The sequence below is a fragment of the Rhinoderma darwinii genome, chromosome 1 (genome assembly GCF_050947455.1).
Source record: "Rhinoderma darwinii isolate aRhiDar2 chromosome 1, aRhiDar2.hap1, whole genome shotgun sequence".
Lineage (NCBI taxonomy): Eukaryota > Metazoa > Chordata > Amphibia > Anura > Rhinodermatidae > Rhinoderma > Rhinoderma darwinii.
In genome coordinates, this window is record NC_134687.1 from 236,833,344 (window position 1) to 236,847,716 (window position 14,373).

The 14,373-nt window shown below is 41.5% G+C and overlaps 1 protein-coding gene across 1 annotated transcript in view; it reads right to left on the bottom strand.

Annotated features, from left to right (window-relative positions):
* The window catches only part of LOC142741564 (fibrillin-2-like), a 142,329-nt gene that overhangs the window by 97,582 nt on the left and 30,374 nt on the right, over positions 1-14,373 (bottom strand). Inside the window, exon 2 of the mRNA XM_075850960.1 lies at positions 2,436-2,518. Within this exon, the coding sequence (XP_075707075.1) occupies positions 2,436-2,518 (83 nt within the window). The remainder of the gene's footprint in view (positions 1-2,435; positions 2,519-14,373) is intronic.

Genomic DNA, 14,373 nt, shown 5'->3' on the forward strand with positions numbered 1-14,373 from the left:
AACCACTTTTACTATATTCTAGGAAGATTTCAGTAATATTTTATACCAAACTTGTGATGAAATGCCTCTAGTCTTCTTATTAGCGACAATGTGTTGACTATCAAAGGTAATGGACTCGTCTGAACTTCTTGCCATCTTGAATACTACTAGTTCTAGACAGAACCACAGAACCACTATTTTCTTCTGAAGTTGAGGTACCCAAGTTCAAGTTCAGTACCCCTTTTAGTGTTAGAATTTACCCTAAGAAGAAACTTTTTTTGCAATAAAAACGTTTAAGGAGGATCTTTTTTTTTTTTTTACTGATGTTTTATATACAATTTCAAAAATTTTATAAAAATTACTTGATTAAAAAAAAAAGTTCTAAGGAGAAATTATGGTTCCTAGGTATGTGGGATTGATTCCTATATAAATATACTGAGACCATTTTTCTTAAAAAAATAAGCAAATCAGCAATAAATATGAGTCCTTCATTTGTGATCTACTTCAAGTTGTTATAATTTATATATAGACTTTTCTAACTTCTATCTGTTTTTGAAAAAGCTGAGTATCAAACACAATATCACCATTATCCCCTAACTTTCCCATAGTAAGGGTAAAGGAAATGTTGATTGGTTCTCTAGAATTTTAGGAAACATTGGTGACATCCTAGAGGGAACTGTAATCTTGCCCATTTGGGGTGGCAAAAGGAAGAAATACAACTAAGAAACAGCTAAATAGAAGTTTCAATAACTTCACAGAATAGGACAACAAAACATAGGTGATTTTTTTTTAAGATGGAATGTGTTTACGGATCTTACTCAATTTTTATTCTATGTGATTTGATGCATTGTTTGAATATGTATAACTTTTTAGTTTTGTAATGTTTTTGTTTTAATATACTGCTGAACTCAAGTTATTTCTTCTCTCTCAAAGATACTGAGTATGGAGACAGGGAAAGCAATTTGCCAATTTCAGCCAGATCCTAGGTTCAATGTTGCTATATATGTAATTTGCCATTCCTTACAGATTGGTATTAGCATCTGCTATCGGAGTGCAAATTATGTTCTCATTGTTTTCATCAAATTCTTCCTTTATATGTGTTTGATAAATGTGTCGATATGTGAGAGGCTTGCCCTCATTTGCCTTTACTTATCCATATTTCATTATGCCCATTGTATTTATGTGAATTATGTTTTAGCTTTTGAACTTTACAAGTATGTATGGTATATTCCTGCGTACAAACCAGGATTTTTTTTTTTAACTTTTGTTTTTAATGAAGATAACATTATTGAAGGTTTTTATTGCCTACAAAGGTTTCCTTTTTCACCTTTAAAATAATTTCCACTCGGCCCCATGCACACGACCGTAAAAAAAACGCCGTAATTAAGGACCGCAATGCAGTCCGCAATTACGGACCCACCCTGTTCTATTAGCCGCGGACACCTTTCCGTATCGCTATGGAAGCTTGTCCGTGCAGCAGAATCGTGCCGGGAAATATGGAGCATCTCCTACTTTTTGTTTTTTTGCGGCCCGTGCTCCCATACAGCCATGTGCATGGGGCCTTCTTTATATAGATTATGGTTACATCTATTTATACTCCATGGATTCTTTGTTAGGTTTATTTCTGTCTTGCTTGCATTGTTGTATACTTTTTATTTTTCTGAAGGTTCGCTTAAATATATCGCAACATTAGAACTTTAAAAAACGCAATGTGGGTTGATAGGTTAGGCTGAAGGTGACCTGCAATCTCATCATTCTGCTTGAAGTAAATGTATCTCTAAAGTGGATACATATGTTGATATAACCTCCTGTGAATAGAGAACTAACTTACCACCTGCAAAAGCAAAGCACAGGAAATCATCCCCAAGAACCAGTGCTGAAAAATTCCCATATAAGGCCTTCGTCTAGATAAATAAGTACATATGGCATATTTGTAACACCTCTGGGGGAGAAACAAAGGGAAGTCTTCAGTCTTGCTGACCTCAGAAGCCACAGTATTATTTGACTCAACTGTGACAACCTTTGTCTTTTAATGCACAAACAGTAAATTAGTACATTTCTACTATGAAAGACCACCATGCCTTTTAGAGTAGTGACGTCACTAGGATGAGGAACAGACGCTTGAGCTAGGTCATTAAACTAAAATCAGCTGGCAAAAGTTATTACAATTCGAAACACCATTCAAGTATTCACTGCCTTGCCATGTAAATAAGAGTAAACCTGTGAAGTTTGGACAGAACACCCAGCTTGTGAAGAAGAGACATGTGGGTGTAAATTCTGGATAGCTTTTGTAAGTAAAGTAGACTAGAAAGCTTGGAAGGTTATATGAAAATTAATGAGACTTTACCGCAACACTGATATTTCTATAGTCCCAATATTTAAAACTAGATTCGGTGCCCAGTGAACTTTGCAAACAGGTTCCTTAATAATGAAAAAAAAAACAAATCCATACTTACGAACAATACACTGGTTTCCGCCCGGTAGTGTTTTCCATCCTGGGCAACAATATGAGTGATATCGAGATCCACAAACATTTGGTCTAAAAAAAATCATGAAATAAAATTAGTCCAAAGGGGCATTAGATGATATTTAGCTCTTTGTATTATCCGCGAGAAACGCTTATACAAACACTCATATGGCTTAACAAAGAAGGTTGGTATTGGTATTCTGCCACAGAACTTTCCATGCCAGGAATAAAATAAGGTTGTGTTTTATATCACTGTACAGTGTTTAAAGGGTAAAGCAAAGGTCCCGCCAATATCTTGACTTCATAAAGACTAAAGTCAACAGATGACGCTTTCAAATTGTTGTGCGTGAAAAGTCTCTGTTCACGGTGCATTTAGGCCAGACTATATAGCAGGAGATGGAATCTTGTACCTGTAACACACATTCTTGACTAGATAATGTTATCAATTCAAAAACACATAATAAGAACAAAAAGGCTGCTGGCATTGGCATCTATGTAATGTTTAATCTCCCAGTTTATCACCATTGCACTCCCAAACTCCAAGTACCCCTATCATTCTCCAGAGTCCCTTTAAGGGGTAGATTTACTACAAAAAAAAATTCTGCAACAAATCTGATGCACGTGAATATGTTTTAATAGTTCCAAGTATGACAACCTGGTAACAGACTTTTATCCAGTGTTTGTCATAATAAAAAGATGTCTCTGTGATGTTTTTGAAGCTGGAGGGGCTTGTGTAGGTCATTGTGACTGTAATTACCATCATGTTACAGCTCACATATTAATTATGAATTATAGACCTATATTACTTCTAATCTTTATTATTTTTCCAATTTGACCGTAACATTTTTGGGCTTTTCATGATTTTTAATATAACAAAAAAAAAAAAAGGTTGTCAACCATTGATTTGAAGGGCATTTTGTTTAATTTATTGTGTCAGAGATTTCTTTTGATGGAACTCTCTTAGAGGCGCTGAATACATTTTGCTGCCCCATAATTTAAGAAATTGGTAAAGGTCTGAACCCAAGGATTGCACCATTCTAGTCTTCTAACATGTCTCAATGACATGCCTGAAGATCATTTTTGGGAGGTCTCCCTTTTATAAATAAGCAGCAATGTTACCAAGGAAAACCAGTCAAATATATATAATCCTTTTTTTTTGCAATATTGGATAGTAAACGTTTGAGGTAACTATGGCCAATGCCATTACCTTGTTATCTGAACCATATACAGAACGGTATATACATGCATCAGTTATTAAAGTTGTAATCAATTGACATATATACATTAATATATATATATATATATATATATATATATATATACACACACACATTGAATGGGTACTTTATTAGAGACACCTGCCCTTTCACTATAGGAGCTTTCCATGGATCATTTTTAGTGTAAGTCCTTATTAGAATGGGAAAATTGAGCGATCTGAACGACTTTGAGAAAAGACATGATCATCAGTGCTAGACTAGCTGGGGCCAGTATTTCAAAAACTGTCAACCTTGTGGGAGTTTCTCGTGTAACAGTGAGAATGGTGTGTTTGACTAAAAATATCCAACGAAAGGGGATCCTATGAACAACTCATCGACGAAAGGGGTCAAAGGAGGATGTCAAGAATTGTTCTGATGAACAGCCAAGCAAATTGCAGTCGAATGAAATGCTGGTGCTCCAACTAACGTGTGCAAAAACACAACTCGTCGTTCCTTAGCACGGATGGACTATAACAGCAGGTGATAAATTCGAGTGCCATTGCTGTCAAAGGGAAACAAACAGACAAGACTCCAGTGGGCAAAGGGGCACAGAAATTGGATCACTGAGAGGTGGAAAAACATCGCCTTGTCAGATGAATCCAGATTTCTGTTGCACCATGCCGATAGGAGGGTCAGAATTTGGCGAAAGCAGCATGAATCAATGAACACTTCCTGTCAGGTGTCGACAGTTCAGACTATTGGAGGTGGAGTATTGATGTGGGAATGTTTTTTTTCCACACCCTTGGTCCTCTGATACCTGTTGATGTACATTTGAACAGTAGGGCTTTTCTAAGCATTATGGCCGACCAAGTTCATTCCTTCTGGGCAGCTGTATACCCTATGGCAGAAGGGTACTTTAGTGGCAACTGCGAGGAGCTATCCTGTTCGCATGTACAATTTCATCACCTAGTGCAATCTATGCCATGACAAATTGCTCCAGTTCTGAAGACCAAAGGAGGTCCAACGCACTACTAGATGGGTGTCTAATAAAGTGTATATTCCCATTTTAAATACACATACACTATAAAAATATTGAAATTCAGGGCCAAAATACTCTTCATTTAAAAAAGGTGTTGAAAATTTCAAATCAAAACTGATGGATGGTAAAAGGGTTTACATAAATAGTTATAAAGCTTTTATTAGATATACTTTAAATATAAGTTGGATAACGTCACATCTGGTGGCTATTATGGAAATGAAGAGTTTTGGTGATTTACTTTTTTTGCTTTGAAGGCGTCTAATCTACCAGGAGAATGTGGAGCTGAAATCCATTCACATGAGATCACATAATAATAATCCCCAAGATTGAAAAAAAAATAGGGTCAAGGAAAGACTAGGATTAATATTCCTTTGCCGACCTTTAACTCCTTTAGGGTAGAATTCATTTGTGCAATAGGGGTGAAAAGAATGATGCACAAAAGTAGACAAGCAGATTTTGGGGAAGTTGAAGACATATCCATTTTTTAACATTAGTACAATATTGTACAACTATAATTTTTTTTTAACCTTCCTATTTATGGTATCAATGTGCTGTATATAAAAACGCATACAGTATCTTAATCCCAAGTGTATCTAGAGTACGTACCAAACCGGGGAACTACTATATTGTACAGACTTAGACCTCATGCAAACAAAAATATTGTGACTCTGTACCATTGACTTGTAGACCCCTATACAGCCCTACTATACCGCCAAATGTGTGCAGAGGTTTTTTTTTAGTACAATGCCGTATAAATCCGACAAAACAAAAAAATAAATATCATTGGGAAAAATAAAGCATGCGCAGGCACCCATTGTGATCAATAAACAGCTATATATATATATATAAAGTAAACAATGTCTATCAAAGGAGAATCGGAATACATTCATCCTGTCCTAGTTCTACATGTGTGCCACTATTTGCATTATTGTGCAATACATAGCTGTAGTAGAGTTGACTTTTTTTCCTTAACTCTTTAGTTTTGTACATCTGGGGTAAGGCAAATTATACGGTTTACCTACAGTCCTATGCAACTCTGTACAATTCTGTTACATCTGAAATGTTTACTCAATGTCTTGTTGGAATCTCTATGCATAATAAATTCAAAATGTTAACATACTTAAAGAGACAAAATAAAAAAAAATCACAATGATAAGAACAAACTACCAGCAAAGATATACACATAAATGCTACACAAAAATACATTCTAAATGCTGATGGACAGAAAGACTATGCAGCATTATATGCCAATTTTTCAAGTAAGACCATTTCTGTTATGGACCACCTAGTAGAATTTTTACATATTCTGAGACCACCAAAGTATTTTAACATTTGGGGAGGGTGAGAAAGGTAATTACTGATAAGAATCTGGCTGTAATCTAAAAGCTCCATATAAGTTTCCAGCCGTCCAACACACGCCATTAGTGATGCTTGTATAATAACAATAATCTTTATTTATATAGCGCTAACATATTACGCAGCACTTTACAATTCAGAGGGTTCATGTACAGACAATATGAGACATAACATAGTGACAGAATGAATGAACAATTCAAACAAAAGGAGTGAGGACCCTGCTCACAAGAGCCTACAATCTATGGGGAAATAAGGGAGACACAAAATGTATAAGTGCTTGTTAAAGAGGCTCTGTCACCAGATTTTGCAACCCCTATCTCCTATTGCAGCAGATCGGCGCTGCAATGGAGATAAGAGTAATGTTTTTTGTTTTTTTTAAACGAGCATTTTTGGCCAAGTTATGACCATTTTTATATTTATGCAAATGAGGCTTTCTAAAGTACAACTGGGCGTGTTTAAAGTAAAAGTACAACTGGGCGTGTATTATGTGCGTACATCTGGCCGTTTTTACTTCTTTTAATAGCTGGGCGTTGTGAATGGGAGTGTATGATGCTGACGAATCAGCATCATCCACTTCTCTTCGTTAACACCCAGCTTCTGGCAGTGCACAGACACAGCGTGTTCTCGAGAGATCACGCTGTGACGTCACTCACTTCCTGCCACAGGTCCTGCATCGTGTCGGACGAGCGAGGACACATCGGCACCAGAGGCTACAGTTGATTCTGCAGCAGCATCGGCGTTTGCAGGTAAGTCGATGTAGCTACTTACCTGCAAACGCTGATGCTGCTGCAGAATCAACTGTAGCCTCTGGTGCCGATGTGTCCTCGCTCGTCCGACACGATGCAGGACCTGGGGCAGGAAGTGAGTGACGTCACAGCGTGATCTCTCGAGAACACGCTGTGTGTCTGTGCACTGCCAGAAGCTGGGTGTTAACGAAGAGAAGTGGATGATGCTGATTCTTCAGCATCATACACTCCCATTCGCAACGCCCAGCTAGTAAAAGAAGTAAAAACGCCCAGATGTACGCACATAATACACACCCAGTTGTACTTTTACTTTAAACACGCCCAGTTGTACTTTAGAAAGCCTCATTTGCATAAATATAAAAATGGTCATAACTTGGCCAAAAATGCTCGTTTTTAAAAAAAAACAAAAAACGTTACTCTTATCTACATTGCAGCGCCGATCTGCTGCAATAGGAGATAGGGGTTGCAAAATCTGGTGACAGAGCCTCTAAGTACAATGGTCCAGCCACCTTTTATAAATATGGGGTAGTACACATAAAGCTGCATGAGCCGGTCACCAGCCAGTGTCTGTGTATGACAGATATGAAGTGCATTAGGGTGCAAGGAGTGTGGGGTATACTGCTGAATGAAGGGGTCAAGTCCTCATGACTAATGTAAAAGGGGGGCCAGGGAAAGTAGTCAGATTAGGGAATGTTATTGTCCACTCTAAAAAGATGTGTTTTCAGGGCACGTTTAAAACTGTGGATGTTGGGAATTGATCTGATTGTTTGTGGTAGCGCATTCCAGAGCACTGGTGCAGCACGAGAAAAATCTTGGAGACGGAAGTGGGAGGTTCGGATTATGGCGGATGTTAATTTAAAATCGTTAATCTAAGGGCATGGCCAGACGTGGCGGAATTGCTCTGGAATTCCGCTGCGGCCAGTCCGCTGCGAAAAACATTTTCTCCATTGGTTTCCACACCTTTTTAGTTAAGTTCGTGCACACGTGGCGGAAAACTCCGCTGCGGACCATAGGCTGTGGTGCGGAATTTGGTGTCCGCATCATACACTGGCTGTTGCGGACGTGTAGCGGACTTGTTGCAGACTTATTGCGGAATTTCTCCATTGACTTCAATGGAGATTCAAAATTCCACAATGAAATCCGCAGATGTTACGTGTGTTGCGTTGCGGATTGGTTTTACGAACAGGATATTTCTTCATTCTGGCTGGACCTATGTGTTTCGAGGTCTATAGCCAGACTGAGATGAAATGTTTTAAAAGACAGCAGCAACGGCTAATCCGCATCAATTTACTGCACATTTTAGACAAAGGCGCAACGGAATCTGCAACGCAGATTATGTGCGGCATTGATGTGGACAGTGTCTACAGAAAAACGCCACGTCTGGCCATGCCCTAAGGTCACTTGTAGATGCAATCATCATACTAATGCTATTGTACTACACTACAACGTACATTCTTTTGTCCGTGGTCTATACTTTTCTGTCGGTTTCATTACATCTCCTGTACGGGCTACATCACATTTGTTATAAAACACAATAATGAGCATAGAGTATAGGCAGGAAGAAATTAAAGAAATTTGTCCAAGCCAAAGATGATTTAGATAAGGGCTTCTCAGTCTTTTTATTACTATGGCCTCACCAGTCAGAACATGGTGATACCTTAAATTTTTCTCCTGAACACAGTAGAACCTTAAAATAAGCACAAAAGGAATAAGTTATGTTAATAAATCAGAGATTGGGGCAACCAAAGAAAGGTCAGTGCAAAACTTCCTTCCCAGCTGCTCCTCCCCAATATCTGGGGCGTGCGCCTCGCAGTTGGAGAAACACTGGTTTAGACTACCAACCTATAAGGCTCAGTTATAAGATAGAATATAATTGTACATTTAACGAAATAAGACATGTTGCACATTAAGAAAATTAAAAATATGCATTCCTGTAACAATCTGCGGCCAGTTGTAAAGTGTTGTAGTGTTGTAAAGTTCACTATCCTTGAAATGTTTTACTAGCCTAGTATAAGTGTTACCACCGTGATGTCTGTTTTATTTATAAAACTCCCATGTTTTATGCAATGGGTGAGATCCATGGCAAATCCAGAATTTGTTTTTAAGCAATTTGTGTAGGGATTTGGAATTCACCACCATTCACCAACATTTAAGACTGGAAATGGACGAAAATGAGGAGTAGTTATCATGCTTTCAATTCTACTACTCCTTTAGGCCAGAATCACACCCACAGTTTTGATGCAGTTTTGTGGCAGTTTGTGTCTCAGGTTTTTGAGCCAAACACAAGAGTGGATACAAAGGAAAGGTGATGCATCGGTCTTTCCTTTATAACGTGTCTTCCTTTTGGATCCACCTGTTTTGGTTAAAAAATCGGAGCCAAAATCTGCCACAAAAACGGCAACAAAACTGCGTGTGGGATCCTGGCCTAAGACTCAACTCTTGCTTTTTGGTAAAAAAAAAAGCAACATATAAAAAACTATATCTAAAGCCAAAACTAAAAAGTGTAGTGTGAACACAGACTAACTCTTGCAAAAAAAGAATGGTACAAAAACTGTTTTAGCAAGAAGTATAATATTTGCCTATAGCAGACAATCAGAATCCATGTCTACTTTATTCAAGGGAGGGAAAGAAGTGAGGTGGGATCTGATCTGAATCTTTTGTTGCTGTCCATTAGTATAATACCATCATTTACTCAAAAACAAGTCAGATACTGTACATGCATATAGTACTTTTATGACCCTACTGTCATCTATGTATCCAAAACCACAAATACAGTTAAGAGTATAATGCCCTGTTCTCCATCACCATTATTCGGATTATTATTAAATGGGCCTTTTTCACCTTTCATCTGTCTTATTTTTTCCTACCTACAGTTGCTTTTCGTTGTTCCAAAAACAACATAGAAGCTTCCACACATTATTTGCCCAGGAACCTGCAACTACATCTACACACACAGCCCAGATTGCCTGGGTAGACATGATAAGGGCACACCATACTAAGAAATCCAGTCGCATATACTAAAAAATGACCTGTGAACACTCTACCCTACCTGACTTCCAACCAGGTAACACCCAATTCCTTACAGGAGACATGGATCTGAGTAGCAATGCTTAGTAAGTAACATTAAAAGACATTTCGAGTGAAATGTCTCAATGGAAACAAAAACTTTTAACTCTGGCCATTAACAGCGACATATATATATATATATAAGATTGCAAGTTCTTAATGTTGGACCTTGAAGTATTGTGCTTTTTAATAACTAGAAAAGTGTAATCTATCATTTGTCTAAGTGTTCCGTTAAAAATGATCTGCCTACTTCTATAATTCTATACAGATGTAATATTTTTTTTTTATTGTTAGAACGCTAGATGTATTGAGTTAAGGCATTTAGAAGACATCCTAGGAAAAAAATGCTTGGTCTTCCCACTTTGAAGTAATATGGCAAAACATTTTAGATGCAGTGAAGAGGACATAACATTGTGCTTCAAAGACTCACAGGGTGCTGATCTCTCACCCACATCTCCTTTGTAACACAGATAATAACACAGGCAGATCCGCACATCTGCGTACCAACATTCATACAACCCACACTGAAGATAAACCACCCTCTGACTCTTCTGAAGTTTACGTATTTTCATTGCAAACATCCTGCTGCTCAGACAAGCTATTTGTCTCATTGATGGTATCCATAGGTTCCTGTTCCACATCTGATGATCAAATTATTCTGTTTGCGCATAGCTAATTCAAGCAACAGACAAATTTGGGCTAAAGGATTAATCTGAAGGCAACGTTCAGACGTGGCAGAATTTTTCAACTGCAAATGCTGGTGCAGATTCGGGGCAATTACGCAACGAATCTGCACCAATATTTGACAGGCAATTCAGATGTTGCAGATATCACAGCGGATGTGATGGCAGGAAGGAGGTGAAGGGAAAGTGAGCCCTAATCTACCCACCGCCCTGTCCCTGCCTACTTGCAACGACCCGCCCTAGGCGACGAGGTACAACTGGGCGGCGGTCCCTACGCTGTCTAAGTGCACAGGAAAACAAACAGGGAACACGCAAGGGAAGGGGCAGTAGCCACGGAACGCCACGAGGAAACGGAGCGGCGAACGAACAGTCAGGACCAGGACGAAGTGAGTAACCCGAGCGGGCACGGAGACAGAAGCAAGCCAGGGGCAAAGCAAAGCAAAGCAAGTCAAGTCAAGGAGAACTGCAGCAAGGCAGAAGCACGGCAGAAGCAGGCTGGAGCAAGCAGCAGTGGGGCCAGGAATCCAAAAGAATAACAAGCAATGAGGAAGAGAAAACTGCAGGTATAAATGGACAGGGGGCGGAGCTAACTCTGACTGACCAGGCCGCGATAGGCTCTCCCACTCCTGAGCCTGCCACCCTGATTGGTGGGAGCCGGTGTCAGTCTAAGAGGTCTGGCCTCAGGTGTCGACTGATTAACCCTGGGAGTCTCCACAGACGTAGTGCCTGGCAGATCCTTTACAGTACTCCCCCTTTTATGAGGGGCCACCGGACCCTTACTAAGAGGACCCGGTTTAGTGGGGAAGAGAAGGTGGAACCTCCTGACCAATACCCCAGCGTGAACATCTCGAGCAGGTACCCAAGTCCTCTCCTCCGGCCCGTATCCTCTCCAATGGACCAGGTACTGGAGGGAGCCCTGGATCATCCTACTGTCCACAATCTTGGCCACCTCGAATTCCACCCCCTCAGGGGTGAGAACGGGAACAGGAGGTTTCCTAGAGGGGGACCAGGACGGGGAGCAGCGTTTAAGGAGGGAAGCATGAAAGACGTCGTGTATGCGGAAGGATGGGGGCAGCTCCAGACGGAAGGATACAGGGTTGAGGACTTCAATGACCTTATAAGGCCCAATAAATCGGGGAGCAAACTTCCTGGACGGGACCTTAAGGCGCAAGTTCCTGGACGACAACCAGACCAAATCCCCGACGACAAACCGGGGGTTAGCAGAACGTCTACTATCCGCCTGAATCTTTTGTGCGCTCTGGGACGCCTCTAGGTTCTTCTGAACCTGGGCCCAGACAGTGCACAGTTCCCGATGAACCTCCTCTGCCTCAGGATTATTGGAACAACCAGGGGAGACGGAGGAGAACCTTGGGTTAAACCCGAAATTACAGAAAAACGGGGAGACCCCTGACGAGTTACTGACCCGGTTATTCAGGGAAAATTCAGCAAGGGGAAGGAATGAGACCCAATCGAATTGACAGTCAGAGATGAAACACCTTAAATATTGTTCCAGGGATTGGTTGGTCCTTTCCGTTTGGCCGTTAGTTTCGGGATGGAAGGCGGAGGAGAAGGACAGATCAATCTCCAACTTTTTACAAAAGGCTCTCCAAAATAAGGAAACAAATTGTACCCCTCTGTCCGAAACGATATTGACTGGGGCCCCATGGAGACGCAGGATGTGTTTCACAAACAAAGAAGCTAACGTCTTGGCGTTAGGTAGCTTCTTAAGGGGCACAAAGTGGCACATCTTGCTGAAGCGGTCGACTACCACCCACACCACCGACTTGCCCTGAGATGGAGGCAAATCGGTGATAAAATCCATGGAGATATGGGTCCAAGGTCTCTGGGGAATGGGCAAGGGACGTAGTAGGCCCGCAGGTCGGGACCTAGGGGTTTTGGACCTAGCGCAAACCTCACAAGCGGCGACGTAAGCCCTAACATCTTTAGGCAACCCAGGCCACCAATAGTTTCTGGTAATGAGGTGTTTGGTGCCCAAGATGCCAGGATGACCAGATAGAGCGGAGTCATGGTTTTCCCTGAGTACCCTCAGCCGGTATTGCAGGGGAACAAACAGTTTGTCCCCAGGGACGTTCCCGGGAGCTGCACCCTGATCAGCCGCGATATCAGAAGCTAAATCAGAATCCGTGGCAGAGACGATTATACCAGGGGGTAAAATACAAGCGGGATCCTTCTCGGAAGGAGGATTGGCCATGAAACTACGTGACAGAGCATCAGCCTTAATATTCTTGGACCCAGCCCTATAGGTAACCAAGAAATTAAATCTGGTAAAGAATAGTGCCCACCGAGCTTGTCTAGGATTAAGCCTCCGGGCCGATTCTAGGAAAACCAGATTCTTGTGATCCGTAAGGACCGTTACCTGGTGTCTGGCCCCCTCCAGGAAGTGCCGCCACTCCTCAAAAGCCCATTTAATGGCTAGAAGTTCGCGGTTGCCAATATCATAGTTACTCTCCGTGGGCGAAAACTTCCTAGAGAAGTAAGCACAGGGGCGGAGATGGGTGAGGGAGCTGGTACCCTGGGACAAGACGGCCCCCACTCCCACCTCGGAAGCGTCAACCTCCACAATAAATGGCTCCTCTTGGTTGGGCTGAATCAGCACGGGGGCCGAGATAAAGCACTTCTTGAGAGTCTCAAAGGCCTGGACGGCCTCAGGGGGCCAATGGAGGACATCAGCACCCTTGCGGGTAAGGTCCGTAAGAGGCTTAGCGACGACCGAGAAGTTGGCAATAAATCTCCTGTAATAGTTGGCGAACCCTAAAAAACACTGTAACGCCTTAAGGGAGGCAGGTTGGACCCATTCCGCCACAGCTTGAACCTTGGCAGGGTCCATGCGGAATTCATGAGGAGTGAGGATTTGCCCTAAAAATGGTATCTCCTGTACCCCAAAGACACATTTTTCAGTCTTAGCAAACAGATTATTCTCCCGAAGGACCTGGAGCACCTTCCTGACATGCTCCACGTGAGAGGACCAGTCCTTGGAAAACACCAGTATGTCATCAAGGTACACAACAAGAAAATTACCCAGGTACTCTCTCAGGATTTCATTAATAAAATTCTGGAAGACAGCAGGGGCGTTACACAACCCAAAGGGCATGACCAGGTATTCGAAATGACCCTCGGGTGTGTTGAACGCAGTTTTCCACTCATCCCCCTCTTTGATGCGGATAAGGTTATATGCCCCCCGTAGATCGAACTTAGAAAACCATTGGGCTCCCTGAACCTGATTAAAAAGATCCGGAATCAAAGGAAGTGGGTACTGGTTCCTTACAGTGACCTTATTCAGGTTACGATAATCAATGCACGGCCTAAGACCACCATCCTTCTTCCCCACGAAGAAGAAGCCAGCACCTACAGGAGAAGTCGAGGGGCGAATGAAACCCTTGGCCAGGCATTCCTGGATATACACCCTCATGGCTTCACGTTCAGGACATGAAAGATTAAATATCCTACCTTTAGGAAGCTTGGCACCAGGCACCAAATCGATAGCGCAATCGTAATCTCTATGGGGGGGCAACACCTCGGAGGCCTCCTTAGAAAACACATCGGCGAAGTCCTGAACGAACTCAGGAAGCGTGTTTACCTCCTCCCGGGGAGAAATAGAGTTAACAGAAAGACATGACATAAGACATTCATTACCCCATTTGGTGAGATCCCCAGTATTCCAATCAAACGTGGGATTATGCAACTGCAACCAGGGAAGGCCTAAAACCAGATCAGACGATAATCCCTGCATTACCAGTACAGAGCACTGCTCCAAATGCATGGAGCCAACCAGGAGTTCAAAAACAGGAGTATGCTGAGTAAAATAACCATTAGCAAGGGG